The sequence below is a fragment of the Condylura cristata genome, unplaced genomic scaffold (assembly GCF_000260355.1).
Source record: "Condylura cristata isolate star-nosed mole 26May11 unplaced genomic scaffold, ConCri1.0 scaffold00006, whole genome shotgun sequence".
Classification (NCBI taxonomy): domain Eukaryota; kingdom Metazoa; phylum Chordata; class Mammalia; order Eulipotyphla; family Talpidae; genus Condylura; species Condylura cristata.
Window position 1 is genome coordinate 32786234 of NW_004567107.1, and position 23906 is coordinate 32810139.

The 23906-nt window shown below is 31.9% G+C and overlaps 1 protein-coding gene across 3 annotated transcripts in view; it reads right to left on the minus strand.

Annotated features, from left to right (window-relative positions):
- VPS13A (vacuolar protein sorting 13 homolog A (S. cerevisiae)) overlaps nucleotides 1-23906 on the minus strand; it is a 159579-nt gene that overhangs the window by 13545 nt on the left and 122128 nt on the right. Inside the window, exons 54-69 of one of the 3 annotated variants that reach the window (XM_004677558.2) lie at nucleotides 23440-23672; nucleotides 22031-22184; nucleotides 21444-21590; nucleotides 21186-21267; nucleotides 20056-20125; nucleotides 18886-18991; nucleotides 17326-17439; nucleotides 16333-16475; nucleotides 15145-15226; nucleotides 13954-14067; nucleotides 13076-13151; nucleotides 12835-12998; nucleotides 12505-12550; nucleotides 12278-12401; nucleotides 9731-9845; nucleotides 6912-7240 (exon numbers count right to left, since the gene is read on the minus strand). In XM_004677558.2, coding sequence (XP_004677615.1) covers nucleotides 7163-7240; nucleotides 9731-9845; nucleotides 12278-12401; nucleotides 12505-12550; nucleotides 12835-12998; nucleotides 13076-13151; nucleotides 13954-14067; nucleotides 15145-15226; nucleotides 16333-16475; nucleotides 17326-17439; nucleotides 18886-18991; nucleotides 20056-20125; nucleotides 21186-21267; nucleotides 21444-21590; nucleotides 22031-22184; nucleotides 23440-23672 — 1848 coding nt within the window. In that variant the 3' untranslated portion in view covers nucleotides 6912-7162. Of the gene's footprint in view, nucleotides 1-6911; nucleotides 7241-9402; nucleotides 9543-9730; nucleotides 9846-12277; nucleotides 12402-12504; nucleotides 12551-12834; nucleotides 12999-13075; nucleotides 13152-13953; nucleotides 14068-15144; nucleotides 15227-16332; nucleotides 16476-17325; nucleotides 17440-18885; nucleotides 18992-20055; nucleotides 20126-21185; nucleotides 21268-21443; nucleotides 21591-22030; nucleotides 22185-23439; nucleotides 23673-23906 lie in introns of those variants that run through there. The other 2 variants (XM_004677559.2, XM_004677556.2) reach the window with 2 other exon arrangements.

Below are 23906 nucleotides of genomic sequence, written 5' to 3' on the forward strand. Positions count from 1 at the left end.
AGGCAAGTTGATTAAAAAAAAAAATCTAATCAGGGCCTTCCCTGGTGGCACAATGGGTTAAAGCCCAGCACTATAAGCGAGCCACAGCAACTTCAGTGCAAGTTTGATCCCCAGCCCTGGAAGTGATCCGCATGGTGCAGGAAACCTCTCCTGACTTGCCCACTGCTTCCCTCAACAGTGTACTCTGTCAACCTGCCTGTTCTGCTCCCCACTCTCTTTGGTGAAGTCCCTGCACCTCTGGCCTGTACCTCAGTTCTGTATGCAAAAATAAATCTTTAAAAAAAAATTAAATCTTACTGCACTGCATCAAATTTGAAAAGGAATCAGTGCTTATCTCATTCCCCCATACCTTTGTCTCTTCTCATGCTAATGAGCTGTTGTGATAGTCAGCCAAAGTATAAACTGTGCTGACACATTAGACAAGGCAAGAAAGCTGAGCAAAATACTGCTGACTTAAAATCAAATAAAAGAAAACTATTACCGAAACAGATGTAAATTGGCATTACCTGGTTCAACTAAAACAGTCTAGAGAACAGACAAGTTTCTACTCATGACAACAGCAATTAAATAACCTGCTAATACATTCTAAAAAAAGGGCAGAGGGACTCAGATAATCTCAGGGAACACAGTTATATGTATCTTTAAGCTCTTTTAGCAGAACCTGTACTGAGCAACATTTATGGACCCATGATACTACATGTTCTTGAAAACAACAATATTTCTCTAAAATGCTGTGTAATATAGAGTAGTACATGTCACAGAGCTTTCATTGTTTCTACTGCTTACCAACTGGTATATGGAAACTGTCATGGTATTTTAAAGTTTCCTATTAACTTTGAAAGGAAAATGATTTTATGATTTATTCATCTTGGCAGAAATAAATAAGAAATATAAAACTGACAAAATGATGACCAAGAATTAGCATAAACTGGTGTTATTTTGTAATAATGAAAACAATGAGCTTTTATTAGACATATGAATAATCATATATATTACCTCACTTGTTTTAATCCTAGTAAAACACCAAGGTAATGTTAATTTACTCTATGTACCAAATTAAGTACAATTATATTGACTTTGCATTCTGGAAACTGGAACTTAACTCAGTTTTATCTGGCTTGGCAATCCAGACTCTGAGTTATAGGGTACTGTTGCATATCAGGTAATTTTTATTTCAAAATCAGCACAAAGCTCTATATATTCTAGTAGATGTAGTAGAATCCCATTTTAATAGTGAATTTAGATAGTCCATGAACCACCATGCTTCAATTTCATGAAATAGTAACACCTAGGAGTCACTATCTCTTTGGAAAACTGAACATATATATTAAGTGCCTTTCAATTCCCAGAATTTGTTAGAGAATTTCATGTAGTAGCCAATCAATCAACAGGAGTGAGACTGTGAAGAGCTGACAAAACAGCTAGCTTCTAACAGGGCATCTCTTTTAGTCCCTAGCATCAGTGTAATTAAGCTCATAGAGAAATTATCTTATTTGAGAAATTAAAATGATAAAATCAGGAGATGATCTTACAACTTCCTGAATTAGCAGAAATTGAGACCATTCTCTTTAGGGATGTTAATTGTAAGGATTAAATGTCTAATATATAACTAATAGACATTTAATAAATGTATTTATAAATACATGGCAGTAAATTTTGACTTGAAGATAAACTATGCTACTAAACATTCTGAAAAAATTCAAATTACACGTATATAATTACATAATTTCTCTTTGACAATTTTAAAAATCAGAGTTGTCAGGCGGCTTATTCCATGAAGTTTAACTTCACGTGAAATATCCAGTCTCCCATATTTATATTTCAACATTGTAATTTAATGATCTATCCAGTCTTCCACATTTATATTTCAACATTGTAATTTAATGATATCTCCAATTTAAACAACTACCTCAGACTCAGTGTCTGATAAATTCAAATGTCTATTTCTCCCCACTGCCTCCTAGTGGGTTCTTTATAGTTATAAATTCTCACTGAGAAACTGATAGTATAGTTCAGTACAGTCATCAGTAGTGACTAAGGTCTCAATTTCATTTGAATTTATAACTAAAGACTTCTACCTGATCAGAGAAGTATTCATAGTACTTCCTTTCATAAATAAACAAAGGTAGCTTTCAATGTATTTTATATGAAAATTATTTTATTTTAATTATTTTAATGACCCTATCAAGGGTCATTAGGTAATATAAAAAAAAAAGATTTCTTATACTAAAATCTCCTAAGTATCTCTGTATCCTAAGTCACCAGGGGAAGTTATAAGGGAGCGGTTATTAGGATCATGGGTTAAATTCTCGGTTACAATTTAGCATCTTTAGCTAAACAGAGGCTAAAGACCTCCTAAAACTAATAGCCTCTGCAGTTTTTTAGGTCATTTGCACACTCTTGATAAGAACATATTAAGACTCAAGTTCAGCCTACTCAAGCATAACATTTGGGGATTTTTGTTTAAAGTTAACTGCACTAATGTTTTATTAGTATTTATCCTTCCTAATACATTTAAAAATTTAAGGACAATGATGATAAATTTTTGAAAAAGATTTAGAAATCAAGCTTGTAAAAAAACTCTTATTTTACTTGAGACAAAGAGAAAATCTCCTCTAACTGGAGCCATCACCTCCAGGAAAAGACAAGTTAAAGTCTTATTCAAAAGTATTCTTATATGATACTGGGAGGGTCTAAGTGGGATGAAGTCTTCTGATTCAAAATTAAGTTATTAGACTTATCGCTACATGTTCAAAATATGGGCCTTTGAAAATGAGCAAAATATTCTCCAGAAATTTTCACTATACTAAAAATTAGGTATGAGTATTACATCAGATTTGAGTTAGTAATTTCCTTTTCCATGGAATCAGCTTTATCTCCAAACTCTACTTTTACTGGATAATACAATTTGTTCTCTTCAGTTTTCTCATCCCATTCAGAAGTATCCTTCTGGAGAGGAAGAGTACAAAATGAAGAGTGAAATCCAATAAGCCTAGTTCTCCTGATTCTTGTCCACTTACTCAAAATTTCAGATGAAGCCAGGAAGAGGTTCAGCACTACTCTGGTGATCTGACTGTCTATGGTAAGCCCTTTCTTCCAGATCAGTTGGAATTCTCCTCCAGAAGTAAAGAGAAAGATCATGTCGGCTGAAGGCTGTAATCTTCCAATTGTTATTAAGGCAGTGTTTGAAGCTAATTATAAACATCTGTAATTTCTGAAAGAAAAGAAATATACAACAAACAAAAACAGCCTCCCTCCAAAACAACTTACATAATGGCAACTGTGATATCTTTGTGAAGAGAGTCAAAGACAATGTAGATAAAAATTTTAAATATCTGAAACAGTTAATAATAGTACAATCCCCATGGAACAACCTAGCTTTCCATATGTGAGTACACCATGAAGGATATATGGTCTCTTACATTCAAACTCACTCATACACACACGTACAATATTTAAGTATTAGAGATTATTTTTATAAATAGGGTCAAAGGAGGAATATGTCTAGTTAAAAAAAAAAAACACAACAAAACCTGTTACATCAGTTAAAAAACCAAAAAGGTTCTACTCCCAAATCATTTTAAGTGTTTCAGAAATAAAGAGCAAGTTTCAAACATTGGGGAATGATCTAACCAGTAGGCTCCTTTTTTAATCTTCAGAAGTTAGTAACTCTTCATAAAAATTTATAAAAAAGAAATCTAAAAGAAACATCTGAATACTTGGAGCATAATTGTGTAAATAATTTTTAAAGAAATACATTAAAGTGGAAGGGAAACAAGATTATTTCTCTTTTCTGTAGTTTCACTGAGCATATACTACTTTAACAATGTAGAATCTAGGGTTTTTTATGTTTTCTATAAAATGTTACAATTAGAAATGGAGAATGAATGTTAGCTAACTGATTCTCAATAGGCATTTTGATTTCTCCAGAGAACTATGGGTTTCTAAATGTTTTGCTTCATAGAAATCTCAAGCTTTAATGAACGCACAGAAAATCTTTGTAGACAATGTTGTTGACAGATTATTGATAAATGATTACAAATGTACAGTAGGAAGATTTAATAATCCCAACTGAGAAAAATTATATATACTTAGTTAAATCTCCCTAAAAAGCCACAATGATTATAAATTACTGACTATTCAAATATTTATAAGATCTCTAACACTTAGAGGAATGTCATAATGCAATATTTGTTACTCAGTATTTGTTTCTCATAATTTGTATAAATAAAGTTAAATTAAAAACCAATCTTATAAAATTAGCAAACATTTACCTTAAAGATGGCATTTGGAGGTACAGTACACTGTTGCCATGTATATCTATGTATATACACACAAGCGTATGGGTCAATATTGAATAATCACTAAATGAATCTATCACAAGATGATAATTATGGGCTTGAAAATTATCTACCACATTAAAAAAAATCAAATCCCTGTATATGAAATTATAAACTATTCTACTCAATCCCCTAACAGACCTATTTTAATCCATGTGCCTTTTTTCTACTTATCTATATTTTTTTGTATTATAATTTTCACTATACTTTCATCAATTCAAATATTCATCCATTGAAATTACAGATTAAAAGTCTAAATATTAAATATTATAAATTCATCTCTACTTATCCCAAAGAGTGCAGGGAGAAAATAATGATAAAATATTTTTTTTTATATACCCATCATAATGATTTCTTGATCTCAATAAATTATGTACCTTATTTAGATGACACTGGACCTTTAATATATTGGGACTATTGTAATAATTTATAAATTAAACATTTAGAACAAAATCTAGAAAACCAAAAAAAAAAAAAAGTATTTAAAGGTGTGGTAGAAAAGTACTTAATTTTATCAGTGTGGATAATTCTTGCTAGGCCTCCTCTGACTACTCCAGCAAAGTTTAGTGCAAAATTTTAACACAGGGTTTAAATCAGACAAGTTACCTTGGCATTTTTCATGGTTAAACACTGATATCCTGATCACTGATGTACAATAGAGGTAGCTATAAATTGTAATAATGTTAATTTAAAATAAACACTGCTATGTGTTTTGACAGCATCAATGCTATGTATTTTGCACTATTTTAAAAGCTAAAATACTTAACATTGATGCTGTGAAAACACGTAGCAGTGTTTATTTTAAAAGCTTAAATTTAAAAAATCCTGGATTACAGAAACAAAAGGACTTCCTTTTCTCCAAGAAATACTGACAGTTTGCAATAATAGATCTACATTTGTTATATCTATAATCAATGTGAATACCAACTAATTTCATTTACAGATTCTTATAAACTTAAGATTATTTATGCATAGTGGTGGAAAACCACAATTTCAGGGTTTTTTCAATTTTTTCTCCCTGCCAATTTTCATATAAAACACAGGTGTAATACAAGAGAGCAATCCTCAGTCTAAAATTTTTTCTCTAATAAAAGCAACACAATTTTTTTAGGCTGGAAAAAATATCTTCAAGAAGCTATTTCATAGTAACAAGAAATGAAGAACAAGTAAGGGCAATTTAGGCAGCTGAACATATTTCACTTCTAACTTCTAAAAGCTTAAGAATGTTGAATCCTTAAGATCATACGAACAGTTTACTAGTCACTATGATATTGGTTTAAATCTCTGTCCAAGAAATTTTAAATAAATGTAATCTACCTTTAATTTTCTTTTCATTAAAACAGCAAGACACTTCCAGAATTTCTTAAAGTTTTTTCCAGATAAATGCTTAGGGATCATTTTTTAAGAAACTTGTATTATGATTTGAGAGAGAAATCTCAGGAAATTCAGTAAGCAACTTAGAAACAAGTAGTATCACTTTTAGAAAGGGCTGTACTTAGCAATGCTGGAAGGTAAAACATTTCCAGACCCTTTCTTGCTCAGGAGTAAGCAAGTCGTAGTGACAGGCTATATTATCTCTACAAACAGAGGCTTTGTTTGATTTTGGCCAAGAGTGAGAGAGCTGTAGGTGCACAACACATACAAAATGTCTTTGATACCAGTAGAGAACATACGAATGGTTATTATTTTTATTTACTTATTCAAAAGGTGAAAAATTAAGGCAATTATCTCCTACAATCTAATATAGAATCAGTATTAATAAAGTGCTTAACATATATCAAGGTAAATGTTTCTTTATTGGTTCAAACCCAGCAGTCATAAAAGATTTGACATCATACTACTAATAGTCATTAACTTTTTGAAGATTTTTTTTAAGTACATCTGATATACATGTGAAACAGGCAAGATACTTTCATCTAAGTTGAAATTCAAAAAAAAAATAGTTCAAGTACACAAAACATAAAATGATATGCTCATAGATCTTAGATATTTTTTCCATTATTGTCCAGAAAAAAATACATAATTATGCTTGCTATAAAAATTCTTCTAAAGCCTAGAATTAACATTTTATTATAGGGATATAGCATATGTGAATACAGAAGTGAAATATAATGACTATAAAAACCAACTTTGTGAACTGTTTCACAAGCATACATGTGTGTCTGTATACACACATATAAAAGTGAGCAAAGGAAAATAACTTATTTTTCATTCTTAGACTATAAATTATTTCACTATTTAACCTTTCTTGACAAATCATGAATGTCCCTTATAATAGTAGTTCAACCTATATAATTTTGGAACAGAATAACAAATTCATATTTCCTCAAGTTACATAAGTTTATTACTAGTAAAATAAATTTATAAAAATGCTTTTAAAATGCTAAATATAGACTACTGGCTGGCTATTAATATTTTTTTCTTTACACAAAGGCATACATTGAAGCCTATAAAATTTAGAAAGAACACTAAAAAAGATATTTTTCTTTCTAACAAGTGAACAGAAAATTTAAAACTAGTGAACATGAAAGAAAACTTGAAAAGCAAACTTTAAAACTTAAAGGCAAGCTGTATACTACAATGCTATAAAATATATAAACAAATGTTATTAATGTACAGTAAAACTACTTGCATATACAATTTTTTGTGCTTAAGTAATGCAATTGTCTTACTTTTTGAAGTAAAACATTTTAAAATAAAAACTATTTTATCTCCCTAAAAACAGGTAAATGAGTTTTACAGTAGCCATCATATTAGGCATGTTAATGAAAATTCCAAATAAAATGACAAAGAACACATGAATTTTAACATTTCGGGTCTGACTAGTCATCATCATCATCATCATCATCATCACTACCGCTATTGTGAGTCATAATCCATTCCCTGTAGACCTGAATTTTCTGTAAGCATGGTAAAGGAAAAAAAGAAGTACAAAGGTTAGTTAAATATGGTAAAATGCTTGGAAAACATGTTAAATTATGAAATGTTTAAGTGACAAGTCAGAATAATTTTGAAGGAGATTTCTCAGCTGAGTTGAGCAGAAATTACTAATATTCCATGACTTAAACAGACCCTGTAATGTACTGGTTGGTAAAAATGCAATATAAAATAGTTTGATGATACCAATAAGATATTCTGTGAATATATTGGAATTTTCCTTATATTTACCTAGTACACAATGTTGACACTAGGAAATGCTAAAATAATGTGCTACTTTCTGGATAGAAGGTACATAATCAATGAATGTATTTTATATTTAATTATCATTTATGGGCATATGCAACTTATTTAACAAAGAGTTCTTATTTTGGAGAAATTAGAAAATGAAAGGAGAAACATTTCTAAATATTAAACATTTTCTAAGGGTACCATCATTAAACTATTTATATTAAGTGGTTTAGTGTAAACAGGCAGTTAAAATTTTAAATCCTGTTTATGTCAGCTACTTCTTAGAGTACTGGTTTTCATGTAATTTTAAACTGTTTGCAAACAATACATTAGAGTTTTGATTCACCATATCAACAATCCACATCTTAGGTATCTACATGCAAATGTTAACCACAAACATCCTAAGAATGCTGGTGAAATCCCACTTCAGTTAGAACTTTGCTTAATGTTCTTGCTAAAAAAATCAAGTCACAGATGACAAGGACTGTGAGGTTTTAGTGATTTATAGCAATTAATGTTCAGACTAGCCTGCTAAAATTAATCAGCATCTTTTAAAATATAGTCAAAATTCATAGTGTTTAATTCTAAACTATAAAATCTTATAAAGAAATTACTAAAGATGTAGAATAGATTTACCAGTTAACTGAAATCAAGTTATAAACTGAGGTATCTTTCTTTTTCTTGACTTCATGTATTATAATCTGTTTCCTGATAACAAGGATGTATTTCTAAGCTATCCTCACTACTCATCCTTACTTTCTACTGCGTGTATTAGCTTCTCAAGAAATACTTTGTTTTTATAAGATGATTTGCTAATTAGTATAGTAAAATGTTAGTAACATGTTAATTGTGTTCTGCCAAGTAATTACTAGTATTGGGTAGAAATATGCCTCAATCGTATTAACAACAGGTGACCTCTGCAACATTTCTATTTCTTAAAGATTAACATAAAGTCCCTGTAGAGATTGTATAAAATACAGTCTGTAGTATAACCTCTCACTAGATTGCCAGTTCAGCTCCAATATGCAATAATTTTGATGCTTTAAATACATTTTGAACACAATGTCAATATATTTTACTAAGTACTGCACATTAGCTCTGTTGTTATGTTTTACCATAATAGATGAAATTATATTTTATACAAAGTAATATACTTGGTATATAATGAGGCAAAATATCAAAGTTTTAAATCTTTAGCCTGATCAACTTTAAACATGACAACATTTTCAATATTAAACTAAAAAGAAATTACCACATCCCCACATTTTATTATTACATCAAATATTTTCACTTCTATACAACATAATGGCTCCTTGTTTTTCAAACATATCATTTTATTTAGTATTCCACATCTAAACCACAGAACTGACTCTAAATTGATGTATGTTACCTTTTTTCATAATAGAGATTTTTAAAAGTTCAATTTACAAAGAAAGTTGCCTAAACAGGTGAAATATTCTAATTTAAAATGACCTATTGTTCTAAAGTTAGTTTTCTTTACTAAAATGTTGACTTTCATGTGAACTGCTTATCAAAATTTCACAAGGTTTCAAAGAGACCTACAAAAGCATATGCAGGAATAGTTCATTGCCATTTAAGCATCCTCAAAAGAAAAGCCTAAGAATCCAAGGAAATTTCCAATAACAGTGATCCTGATTTTTTTCTTTATCCATGTCTAAATTGAGAATGAGGATTCCATCTTGTATAAAAGCTGTTAGTGGTTTAATGTACAGAAAGAACCCTAAACAGAAATTGCCTATATTGGCTAAATAAGTACCACCATTAAGGTATGTAAGATATAATGGCTTTCAACAAGTTTAGCAAACAAATTCAGTACAGAACTAAAGATACCCTATAAAAAGATCAGAGTCACTAAATTTCTTATACCAAAAGTTACCAATACAAAAGCTTTTCTTTGTATTCAAAATACTGAAACAGCTGTATGAAGTTTGTAAATTTTAAGACTAAAATCTACTGTTGGTTTTCACTTGCAAAGTCATGCATTAATTGTTTTCATATCAAACTTTTTGATGCCTGTAAAAAAGAAAAGAAAAGTCTTATAGTAAATAAAAATATGTTAAAACCTAAATTTAAGAAGCCTATTGAATTAAACAGCACATATAAAGGCCAAAAAGATCTTATACACAGATTTTTAAAGCACTACATATCCACTTTTAAAAAACTACTTGACTAGGTTAATCTTACTTTATTTCTTCACCCACCTGCAACATTTGATTTCCAGTACCATCCCTCCACCGATAAGGTCTAATAACGCCATCTTCATTAAAGAACCGAGGGGGTCGCAGACTTTCTACTTCATCAGAAGTCTCTGTGGCTCTAAATTGAAACAAAGTGGATATAAAAAACATCCGAAAACTTCAAGTACAATTTAAATTGCAACCGTTAAAAAAAAAGTCTTTTTACATTTTTATATATGTGTAATTTATTACATACATGTAATGTATTTATTATATACTGTAATGTTATATATATTTATATTACATCACTTCTAATTTTCTTTACTGAAGTATAATTGACAGAATATTTTAGCTTCAGATGTAGAATGATTCAACATTTTTATCTATTGTGAAATCATTATGACAAGTCTATTCTGCATTTTCTTAATAACTTGCAAATTTGCAAATTCAAACCGTACTGTTGATTCTATCTCCCAAGATGTACATTATTACCTCCTTGACTTATTTTGTAACTGGAATCACTTCTCTATTTTAAAATTGGTTTTTATGATACATTGTAACTTTCCTAGAATATAGAAATGCAAGTTTATTAAAGAATTATGGACTTTCTTCACAATAGTAATCAGAGCATCAGTAAATAATGAATACAAACTTTTATACAAATTGGAAAATTAAAGACCATTACTTAAGACAGTCTATTTCTTTTAGTATAATACTAAATACAAGATGGAACCACAGGAATATTAGTCTCACTACTGACTTTAAAGAGAAAGCTTCTAGAGCTATCCATGAAGTACAGATATTAGTGATTTTTATTTTGTTTTCTAAGCAAGAAAGTTCAATTCTACTTTTAGTTTGTTAGTAGTTCCTGAAAATCTTAAATGGGCAATAGACTTCATTAAGAGTGTTTTTCATTCTGTGATCACATGAATTATTGCTTTCAATATACTAATGCTTAACTTACATTATATGGTTTTTTAATGTTTACATAGAATTAACAAAATAAGAAGTCTGGGAGTAGACTATCTTTTGTTCTCTGTTTTCAGAACTGTTTTGGCTATCTGGGTCTTCTGTGTTTCTGTACATATTTCAGTAATTTTTGCTCTATTTCCTTGAAGAGAGCTACTGAATTTTGATAAGGAATGTATTAAATCTATATATTGCTTTGGGGTAAGATGGCCATTTTAACAATTCTAATTCCTCCAATCCATGAGCAGGGACTATCCTTTTTAAGTCTGACAGCTTTTATTTTACAGGTCTTTTAACTCCTTTGTTAAGTTTATTCCTAGATACCTACTGTAATTCTTTTTAAATGTACTCATCAAAGGAACTGTTCTCTTGATTTCTTTCTCTTCTATTGTTTGCACAAAGGAACTCAACAGACTTTTGTACACTGATTTGTACTTTGACACTTCTCTGGAAAAATTTAAAGTTTTCAGCAATTTTGTTTTTTTAAAGATTTATTTATTTATTCATACAGAACTGGGGTACAGGCCAGAGATGCAAAGGGTGAGAGGATTCACCAGAGACAGAGCGGGAAGCAGAACAGGCAGATTGAGGAGGTACACAGCTGAGGGGAGCAGCGGGCGGGTCAGGAGAGGCCTGCCACGCCATGTGGTCACCTCCGGGGCAGGCGGGGATCGAACTCATGCGGAAGTGGCTTTAGTTTCTCAGTGCAGTGCTTTAACCCGCTGCGCCACCAGGGAGGGCCTTCAGCAATTTTTTAGTGGATTCTTTAGTGCTTTTTGTGCATACTGTCATACATCATATGCATTTGAGTTTACATGAGGATGACTATGACTCAACACATTTTATTCACGAAATTAAAGTTACAGATAGAAGAATTAGAAGCCATTTTTCCATCCTCTAAATTAAGCATAAAATTATGGTAAGCAGCAGAAATACTGATTCAAGAAGAATTTTTTACAATGACAGTACTAATCCCTACAGAGCAGGAAGTGAATGAATGTATTATACAAAAAGAAACTGATATCCACCTATCTGACTTTCAACACCAGGTCTCATTACCTTGAATTCAATCACTTATGACTGCTTCAAGTTTCTCAAACAAAAGTTACAACAATTCAACTACCAGATCTCAGTCTTAAGTTAAATATGGAGAAAGAGAAAACATACCTAAAGTTATTTGAACGAATGAAGTAAAACAGAATAGAGGCAATAGTTTCATAACAAAATTAGACTATACAAAGGGTGAACACAAGCAGAGTTTGAGCTAGGATATAAAATTGCTATACTTTATTTCTCCAAAAAGGTGATCAGAATATTAATTTGCTGTTTTTGTAACTGAAATATAGCATTATACTATTGTAATGTATTTCAATCAAGAGAACTGAAAATCTTTCTTTATCTGACAAGCCTTTCTTACTAAGACTTTGGAAGCAAATGATAAAAGAGAGCTTTGTAAAGTTGAAATAATGGCAACAACTTAAGGATCAAAAGAATTTAGAGGATATGCAACTGGGCATTGTAGGGTTCATAACCAAGTGACTTAATCTAATCAACATATTTATTTCTTGTGTTTTAAGTATTTTACTCACTTTTTATATTTACCTTTTTATTCCCTGAAACGTGCTGCTAGCCATGTCTATGATGCCTCCAGTTGGCCTTGCCACTGCTCCAACCAAACCTTTCCCAACGCCTTTAAAGAAACCAGTTGCCCCTTCTTTTTGAGCTCCTAAAAGCCAAAAGACAGTTTTAAACAAATGTAGTAAGAATCAAAATAGAATCAACTGTGAAAGACTTGATATACATATAATCCAAGGAACTACTATACTTGCCTTTGATTGGCTTGGTAACGATTCCTGTTATGCCACTTACAAAACCCTAGAGGAAAGGACAGTGAAAATTTACAATACGTTCATAATGAAGAATCAAATATGACTTACAGTAAAATACAGAATTCTTTCAAGATTACATTAAAAATTAACATATTGCTAAGGTATTTCATTTAAACAAAATTATGTTAGAAGCTATTAACATATTTTATATACTGCTTTTCCAAATTCAAATACTTGAGGGAGTAAGGGGTGTGTGTGTGTGTGTTTATTCACAGAATAGGGGTTTTAAGATATTCTCTGAAATGTTCACAACCCTGAAAAATTTCTTACAGAAACTAGGCCTTTCCCTCCACGAGTGATGCCTTCTCTAAGGCCAGCTGGTTGCTTATTCATGGCTTCTCTTCTCTTCTGTTGGTAATCTTCATCCATAGTCATAGCTGCTACCCCCTTAGCCATAGCATTGGTGATTTTGGAGGCAGCACCAGCTAATCCACCTACAGAAATTATCAACTTTTTAATAACAGTAAATAGATTATCTAAAAGCACAGTCACACCACTTAGGCATTCTTACCAACAGCTCCACCAACTAGTGCCTTTAGTCCTAGTGCCATGCCCTCCACAAACTCTTCAGGACCCTGGATGGCTCCCTAAGGAGTCAAATAATAATGGAGATGATGATGTTATATTTACATTAAAAAATTAACTTACTGATATTAATAAAAATGACAAAAAAGAAAAAAAATGCCTTAAGAAAGTGATACCAGCTAATAAACTTTACATTAACTGAATTCTCCAAGAGCTATTTCAACATTGAAACTACAAAGGACAAAATATTGGAAGTTGACTCCAACTTATAAAGCAATATGATTATTTACTAATGCATACCAAAAAAAAAAAAGTTGCTCCACATTGTAAATTATGTGAGGAAAAGGTAAGCACAAACTACTTTAATTCTTAATATTTCTAATGATTTTAATTCCAGTGTGTAAAACAGATACTTGTTTTAGTTTTTCATTACACGTGTTAAGTGGGAATGGGAGGGTTTGGATGTTTTGGAACAGAACAATCATTAATTTTTGCCATTACTAAGACTTCTATGGAATGTCAGCTTGCAGTTATTTTTGCTCTCACACTATTCTGAAAAGCAAAATCACCTGCTTTGTTGCTATTCCTGTTAGCCAAGTGTGAAATTTATCTCCCTTTAATATTCTTATAGAACCCTTAAAATTCAGTACCTCTAAGCAAATTCTTAGGTTTAAATTTTGAGAAAAAAGGTAAAAATTTCTCCATAAATTTTTCAACTCCTCTTACCTCTGTTTACTGCAAAAACATTTTATGTCCTTTATTGTGTCTCCCAAAATTTACTTGTCCTACAACTCAAGGTAAAACTTACAATGCATTATCTATTCAAATGTATTACTGTAATACAAGACAGAGTAGCCGTTTTACCTGATAAGGTTCATAAAAAAATGCTTCTACACCTTCAGAAAATTCTCTAATCAAACCAAAGGGATTTCCCAAAACTTCAAGTCCAAGAATAAGTACATACATCTGTTTAATGGCCTAAAAATGAAATATGAGCATTAAATCAATTTAGAATAAGACAGTGTTTTTTCACTTAGAACAGTCTTTTCCCATTAACACCCTTACCACCATTTTCAATACCTAACCCACATTTCCTTCACCTTATTCATCACTATTCTTAATTTTAAGAGGCAATTTAGTATTACAATATTGCTATACTTGCAAAATAACATTTACATGAAGCTTCAGAATATTCATATTCTTTCACTTTTATAACAATGTGTGATACTTGTATTACCACCATCATTTCATATGCCAGAGAAATATGGCCCCATTTTTAAAAAAAGATTTATCTTTTTATTTCTGCATACAAGAAACTGGGGTACAGGCCAGAGGTGTGGAGGTGAGAGGATTCACCAGAGTGGGGAACAAAATAGGTGGACTGACTGAAATGCACTGCTAAGGGGAGCAGCGGGTGAGACAGGTGAGGTCTGCTATACCATAGGGGTCACCTCTCTGGCTGGGGATCAAACTCGTACTGCAGTGGCTTCATAGTGCTGCGCTGTGATCCCTTGCACCACCAGGGCGGGCACCACACCAGAGAAACATGGATAAATAATGCTCTGGGTCACAGAGTGAGTAAATGGCAAACTAGGATTTAACTCCTGATTTTCTGATTCATGCTCAGTGATCTGTCTATTTTGCAACAGCTGTCTGAGATGCTTTGAATTTACCGAGTAAATCTATTAACATAATTTATCTAGCTGGGTCAACAACTCAATTATACTGAAAGTTTGCTGTATTCATAAATTCTTACTCATAGTTTCCCTTATACCAACTCTTTTTAAGAGTGGTGAAATTCTTAGAAAATATTTATAGATTTATATATAGCCCATACTAATCCAGGAAAGGTTTGTCAGTGCCTAAAAAAAGGACAAAAAATTGAAACAGCGATTGAGCTCAATTTCTTTCAACAATTCTAAGAAAATAAAACATGTTTTAAGTCTTTGAAAATCTTTATTCTCTTCCTTCCCAAATCTAAATTGTATAAATACACACCTATGTTTTCACCGTTCTATGCCACACTGTGTGCCTCTGTAAGATAGTATGACATACCTGTTTTGAATAGTGTCTTACTACTTCAGACTGAAGTTCAGATGTTGTATGGAACTGATAGTTGAGTTCAAAAAAAGCAAGCCTGAAGAAAACATAAATGTATAAACACACACACACATAGTATGTAGGAATTTATCAGAATGTTTCTGATAATGGTTTTATTTTCTCTAAAATTTTTCTTCAAATATTTCCTTTTAATATATGCTGTCATGTTAATCAGAAAATTTACTCTTTTACAACCTGCTTATAGAACCTTTAAGAATATTTTCATGTTATTATTTTCACATTATTTAAGAGATTCAGAGACCCCCTTGGATCCCACTTATGGATATGATGTGTTCTCAACTCTGTCCTATTAATGCTGCATAGAAAACATTTAACACATTGAGATAAAGGGGGAAAAATGGTTGCTCAAGAGTGGTCAGAATTCTGTTACTACAGGTTCTGCCTGATCAGCTGACAGCTGAGGAATGAAGATGGGCTGACTTATAACCCACCCATAGCACATCCCAAACCAGTTAACTGGGAGCTCTATGCTAACAGATATTACAGCAGAAATCTCATTTTCCCCCCAATGTCTTCAAATCTTTTTTTGGTGTATTATCTAATGTTACAAAAATTTAGAGTTACATCTTATTAGCCTCAAGGATTCTTACTACTGCTCTTAATAACAGTTCCAACTGCTACTGAAAAGGTCATTTCCACTGAAACTCTTTGTTTCTTTGGCCAGCTATAATAATAGATTCTATTATGACTCACATCAACATGTAAATTCTTGACTGCAAGTTTAAACTGATCCTTTCACCTCCCCCATCATAGCATTCAGTTTGTTCTAGTCACACGTTTGAATTGTTTTTCTCCTGTAGGACTTGAAGTCACCTCTCTGAAGTACCATACCTTTGCGATCTATTTCATCTAATGAAATCCTCCTTCTGTCAGGAATGTCTTAAATATATATAAACTTTATGGTCTCTGTCCCCACTTCCTAAGAAAATTACTTAAAAATTATTCTGTTATCAGCAGGAGTTAGCAGGAAATATGAACTTAAATTGTATTGCATTTAACAGCAAAATCGTATTTTCTCTCTGATCTACAATTTATTTCGTACACTTTTTTACTTATAAGACATTTAGGTAAATGTGAAAATGGACTTTTAATCAAATAAACAGCTTTGACTATTAAACATACTTAAAAACTACATCTTGTACATCCGTAAGAGTGGCACCAATGCTCTTCAGTAAAAGATTTAAAGAATGAACTGCAATCAATCCTCCATGTTGTTCTGAATCTTTGGTTTCTTTACCAGTACTCAGTGAAACACTTAAATGCAACTAGGAGATAAAGAGAAATATTTAGAGCATTTTCTTCATAATGACAGTTTGACATTCAAAATTCAATTTCATTTCAAATTCATAAAGTATAAATAGGATTTCAATATTACTTGGATGACGCAAAAACATGTGGGAAGTGAAAGTTTAAAATCCAAAAGAGCTTTTTAAAAATTTTAATTCAGTGATGGGTGGTAGTTACATATTTAGTACAGTTGTTTTGGATAACCTAGGAAAATATTAATATTCATGTATTTGTTAATGACATTAATAATCTAGAAACTAAGTTGCTAAAATAACTCAAATATCTTCAAAAATTAATGTTTCAAATACTAGAATGAAATTAACATAATTAAAATTCTGTTAAAACGTACTTTTGCACTATATGCATATAGAGGTATAGTTCACATATAGTTGCACAATAATTTTCCTCACTATTATGCAACCCGGAAATCTTGCATTAATAATTTACCTATAGTTCAAATCAATATTCAATTCTTAAATCAAAGTTCCTTTTTAAATTAATTTAAAATTTATACACACATCATACATACAATTTTGAAAACTGCCCCAGATAAGTCCACAGGAAACTAGGAACATAATGTTAAGTGAAGATATAAACATATTAATACATGGTATAAGTGGTTTTGCTTTCTCACATGGTGAAAAACTATTATGAGTAAATGAAAAAGTTGAAAAGACTAATCCTTTGTTACTACATGTATAATTGTGAAGCTTCAAGAGTTTATATACTATTTTAGAACCTACTTTAAATGTTACATTCCCTCAAACAAGTCAATTTACTATTATCGATATTACCAAAGATATTATAGATGACTTGCTTTTCTCCTACCTTGATAGGAGATATATGAAAGTATTCATAGAGACTGACTTGTGAAGAATCTACAAATGTATCTGTTTTACAATCTTCTTGGAAAGCTTCTATGTCTTTATGAAAATGTTCAACCTATAAAGGAAGATAAAATATTAAAAACTTAGGGGACATATATGCAAAAGGCATTCAAGTCAGTAGCTTGCGAATGCAGAACACTCCTCTAACCTATTCAGATTCAACTCTGTTCATGATTAGAAATTTACTGTCTTAGAAGGAAAACTAAAATTACTATTGCTAGGAAACATCTGATAAGCATATGTTCTGTTTCTAAAGAATCTATTAGAAGACACTAAGTTTTTCTTCAGGTGACTAGATTATATCCAAGTGATCACTAGTCCAAGAAAGCAATACTTATGTGTTTTGTAAGATATAATCACTGTCCACCTACAACATTTAGGCATTTTTCATTAACCAATTAGGGAATATTGTCATTATATGAAAATCAGAGTATAATTACACAAACCTTAGGTGACATGGTATAGTCTAAACTATATGGGCTATCTTGTTGCGAACACTATCCTATATGTTGCCCACTCTGTTGATAGAAATGTTAAGTGGTGCTTGATTTGAACAGTGGTAGCAGGGGCTAGAGGAGTTTTTGCTGTGGATGATGAAAATGTTTTGGAATTAGGTGATGGATGTACAACTCTGCAAATATTCTTAACAACTATCAAACTGTATACTTTGCATGTATAAAATGTAAGAGAGATGGATTACATATCAATAACTGTTACTGAAAGGAAAACATTACATTTGCTTTGTCTTATTCATGTCGTTCGTCCTCATCTTCAGAATTCTTTCTATGGCAAAATATGCCAGAGGGAGAAAGACAAATACTGGACAGTTTCATTTATATGTGGAATACAGAGAAAATAAAAAGAGTCAGACAGAGCCAAACCATTAACAATCCTTATAAGTCTGACTGTACAGATGCTAATACAGGGGAGGTGGAGACCCTCTGAACTATCTTAGAGAACGACTGGTGCTTTTCTGGTGTGTACAGATGGCGATATACATTTGAAAACCTGTGATCCTCTGAATCATATAGAGTATTTAAAACCAACTGAATAAAGGTCAGTAACTACACCTGAAAAAAAAGGAGACTATATCTGATCCACCCTATCACTAATTTTATAGCCTGTCATAAAGTGATACTTTTCATTTGCTTTATTCCTTCTCATATCAAATATTCATTTATGACCTATTGTTTAATTAATGAAAACAAAATAGGAAAAGCAATGACATTAACATGATTATCCTCTTCTTCCTCTACCATTGGCCTAAAACCTTTCCTGGATCTTACTAATCTTAAAAGAAGCTATTTTAACTTGTCTTGTTTCCAATTTCTGTAATCTGAAAACGTAACTTCTGATCAATGTACTCAGCAGCATAAAAAAAAAATTGTTTTAAATGTTTTTCAAATGACACAAGACCACTTTATTCCCGTTAAGAAACTGTGATAGTATTTTATGCTCTCCTGTCCCTAATCTTTCCCATCAACACTAATATTGTTATTACCTCTGTGTTTTCTGATACCACTTCTTCTGTCATCAGTTCTGCGAGAGCATATACAAATCCAAGATCTAACCTGAGATCCATTTCTTGGATCAACACTTTGAAATACCTGTTTTTGCAAAGCAGAATACATTTAAAAATCAATTAACTGCATTAGTAAAATTAGATGAGGGAAAAAGTGTTAAATAATCAGAATGTTGAAACTCAGAACTTTCTAGATAAAGTAAAAATTGTCACGGTAACACTTTTCATAATATCAAAAAAACTAAGAAATAAGAAAATGCCTTAGGAGGAAATTGATAAATAAATTGTGGTCTTTAGTCATAGCATAGGATATTATGTATTAGTGATAAAAAAAAACTCTTATAGCCCTCCCTGGTGCACAATGGGTTAGGAAGCAGCACTGCAAGTTAGCAACAGCTAAATTGCAAGTTCAATCCCTGACCCCGGAGGTGACCCACATGGCACAGCAGACATCTCCTGTCTTGCCACCACTCCCCTCAGCAGTGTACTTCCTGGATCTGCCTGTTCTGCTCCAACTCTGTATCTGGTCAATCTTCTCACTGCCCCTGCTCCTCTGGCCTGTACCCCAGTTCTGTATGCATAAGTAAATCGTAAAAAAAAAAAAAAAAAAACCCTTACTATACAAAATTGATTTTAGTAAAAAAGCTGAATGAAAAAAAGCAAACCCCAGCATCAGATCTGCATATTGAACCCATTTTGTTAAAGCTAGGAAGGGAAAACTGAGAAGCATGGTGTATAGGCACAAAAAAGACTATATTTTAAAAAGAGAAGGCAATAAAGATAATGTTTATCTTGGTTGATAGGATGGAGAAAACATGAAATAGGAGTATAATATATATGTGGATGTTTCTATCAATTTCATTTTACTAGACTGCCTGGGAAATAATTTTGAAAACATTTTTTTCATGATTCTAAAATAATATTCAGGAACTATAGACAACAAATGGAAAAGAAAATGCCCACAGTTTACAAATATCTGTTGTTAATACCTAGGCACATTTCATTTAGCGCTTTCTCTAAGAAGGCTCTGCACTAATTTTTAAAATGACCTTAGCAGTTAGTATTTTATACTCAAATTACTATTAAGTACAATGAGTTCATACTTAATATTATTCAATAAACACATAAGGGTTGTATTAGGGCACTTACTTAATACGTGATATCTGGGAGTGCCCTGCAGATCTCATGACAATACTGACATCTGTAAATGGTTTTGGAGCTGCAAAGAATAATAAATATGATTAATGCATTGATAGGTCAAGTAAAAACTAAGCAACTTAATATTTAAATACACAGCACAAAGGACAACTGAATCACTGACTAAATTATGAATGTCATAAAAATTATGGTTATTTGCAAGATCTGTAACAATTTTATTTTAGAGAGATTTAAAAAATTATTTGTATTTACTCCATGAGAATGACCAAAGAAACTTTGTGAAGGTAGCAATTTCAGGGTCGTGCCCCACATAAGGTTGAAGGGTATTTGGGGAGGTGATAGTAGTAATGTTGTTTTCAAGCAAATTATGAATGTGGTGTGAGGTCAGGGTGACAATAGACGTGAAAGGGGAATGAAGGAAAGGGAATAAAGTGAGGTGGAAAGAGAAAGTGGGGGAAGTTGGGTAACAAAAAAAGGGAAAAAGAGGGATGAGAAAGAGCTTGACAGTTATCATCTGGAGAATATAGGAGAGTTTCCCTGGTTAGAAAACATTATTTGAACAATTCCCAGTGACTTTTAAATAAAGGGTTCAATTTGTGAAGGTTTATAAGTTAGCCTTTTTTTTTTTTTTTAATTATTATTTCAGGCCTTTCCTGGTGGCACAGAGGGTTAAAGCATAGCACTACGAGGCTCGAACAGCCACTGCAGCGCTAGTTCAATCCCCAGCCAGGGAGGTGACCCACATGGCACAGCAGACATCTCCTGTCTCCCCTGCTGCTCCCCTCTGCAGTGTACTTCGTCAATATGTCTGTCCTGCTCCCCACTCTGTCTCTGGTGAGTCCTCTCGCCCACACACATCTGAACTGTACCCCAGTTCTGTATGTATAAACAAATCTTTAAAAAAATATATTATTTTGAAGACCGTAAATTTATGTCACTAATTAGTTTAGTCTTTGTATTTCACTTAGTTTTGTTGAGTACTTGCTGATCCATTTTCAAGCTATTTTTCAATGATTCTTCGGAAATTACATTTGAGAATAATTTCATTTCACATTTTACAGTAAAATTAAAAAAAAAAACAGTAAATACAAACACTTCAATAGCAATCTAAAAATACAAACCTGAGTCCATGGTGACTGATTTGGGAGGTTTAATAGGATAAAACACAAATGGAAATATAGCACCATGAATCTGATTTTGGATCTAAGAAAATAAAAAACAGGTTGGTATATTAATTACATACCTGATTAGAGTAACAGAATTTGAGAAGTAGAAATAAAAAAATCTAGCCTAATACAGAATCTAAGTACATAAAATAGACTTCTGGAATAAATTTGGTTTATTGTTAGAATATAATTTGACTATATTGTCAGACTCACCTGTATTCTGTAAATTTGAACTCTAAATGATGACTGATGTGCAGATGTGCTATATTCTACATTTAATGCTGGAAGATAATTTCTACGTATAGCTATTACATGTGGTTGCAGAATTTTCATGTTAGTACCACTTGGTGTGAAGCGAACCTAAAAAAATATGCCCCCCCCAAACAAAAAAGCACGGATTATTCTTTATTTTTAATTGAAAAAAAGTTTAAAATTTGTACTAATAAGGCTAAAAAATTGGAAATGCATAACATTTACAAATTTATAATCCTTCAGCTCAGTTGTATCATTTCTATGTCCACAATAAAACAAAAAATGAAGCGTTACAGAAAAAATTTTAAGATAAAATCAATGAATCACTAAGTGATTGATTTCCTGTTAACCCAAACAGATCATTCATATCTTAAAAGAAAACTGGGTTAGTAAGTACCTCCTTAGAGTGTTTTATATAAAGCATGTATCTTAGAATTGTGTTCAATTTATTTTTTAAGGAAAACAGACTTTTTAAAAACATTCATTACTGATTTTTTTCAGATACAAGATAAAAATTAAAACTTTCTATCAGTAATTAAAAGTATTACCGGAGTATTGGTGTCCAATTCAACAACCTTATCTTCTGAAGGCGAAGATTCGGTATATTCTTTAAATTCTTTCTCTAATTTCTCAGTGTGCTTTATACTCATTGGCTTCCATCTTGACTTCTTCTTGGGCTTGGTCTCCCAAACCACGTCAGAACTTACATGTAAAAGCAAATACCATAGCACAGATTTTTAACATTTTCATTTTAACTGGCTTATTCGATGTAATTACTATTCTAATAAAATTTTTACATATCCTCAATTATAAACAAACAGATCACAAATTCTTTTACATATCCTCAATTATAAACAAGCAGATCACAAATTCAAAAACATGAATTCATTCAGCTGATACTTATTAAACTCCTCTTCAGGCACTATTGTAAGTGGCTGAGAAACATTTTGTCATTCTAGAGCTTTATTTTAGCAGAAGAATGAAGGGCATTAAGTGGTAATTATGTTAGTATATATTACTACATAGTGAGGTGAAAATAACTTGGAAACAGAAAGTAATCAGGGTAAGGCAGATCTGGGGTACTGGGATGTGCAATATGGTAGGGGCTAAATATTAAAACAGAGTGCTCAACAGAGACCTCACAGAGGTAAGATTTTAGCAAATTTAAAGAGATGAGGGAATTATCCAGCAGACAATATGAGTAGCTCAGGGAGAGTGAACATCAAGAGCAGAATCTCCAAAACAGAGCACACCTAGAACTATAATGAAAGGCAAAGGAGACTAAGATGCTTGGACGCATTAAGAACAGAAGATAACTGAAGACAGAGGAAGGTAAAATAATGTAAACTCTTGCAGTGCCTGGCAAAGGCTGAATTTTATTCTGACATAAGGAACCAATAAAGATTATGAGGCAGTGACATGATCAACCTTAAGCTTTATGAACAATGAACTATGTCCTGGGATGAAGGGAAAGCAAAAAAAGGGATGAAGATAAGGAAATTTCATTCCTAATTTCAATTCTTTATTGAATTTAATACAGGAAGTCAGGAGACAAACAGCAAATGCTCTGCTAAAAAAGGTTGTGAAAAGGGGTTAGATTCTATGAATGTTAGGATGGCAGAACCGGCAAGGAACTTTTAGATAGATTAGATGTAGGATGTTACACAAAGAGGAAGTAGTTGTCCTTTACACTAGTGGTGAAGTAGGTTTGGTGAAAGAGATTAGAAGTCTGGCTTTATACATAAAAGTCTCTTAGAAATAGGAGTAGAGATATTGTATGGGTAGATGAATATGTAAGTCTGGAATTCAGGACAAATGTCTGGTTGAAGATAATTTCATGGCATATATGCAGAATTTGAAATCATAAAACAAAGAGGAGGGCTAAGATATTACAATTACTATTCTTAGTGATTTAAAGATCATCATTTAAATCTATTAAAATTTTAATGCATCTAACCTTGTAATGCCAATGTAGGCTACTTCTTGCTTTGTGTAATTGTTGACTAGTGAAATTCCAACATCTTGTAATGCCAATACAATTTCTAGTTCTGCTAACTCTGCTTTCTCACTTTCATATGTAACTCTAAATACTCTTGGATCTTCAGTGAATAAAATAATGCGCTGTAAGCCTTCAAAGAATGAAACTAAATAAATGGTCTTTTCCCCCAAATTTATAGGTGTCATCATATCCTAAAAGAAAAACATCCAAAAATAAGAAATCAGTTTAGCCCCAACAAACATGAATTTGAAAAATGAGAACAATGATACCTATTTTGCAAAGTTGGCAATTAAATGAATATGTATGGTATTTGAAAATTTACATCATTAAAATCATATGATGTTCGCTATGACTACTGTTATAAAAATATTAATGGTCAGGGCCCTCACTGGTGGCACAATGAGTTAAAACACAGCACTGTGAAG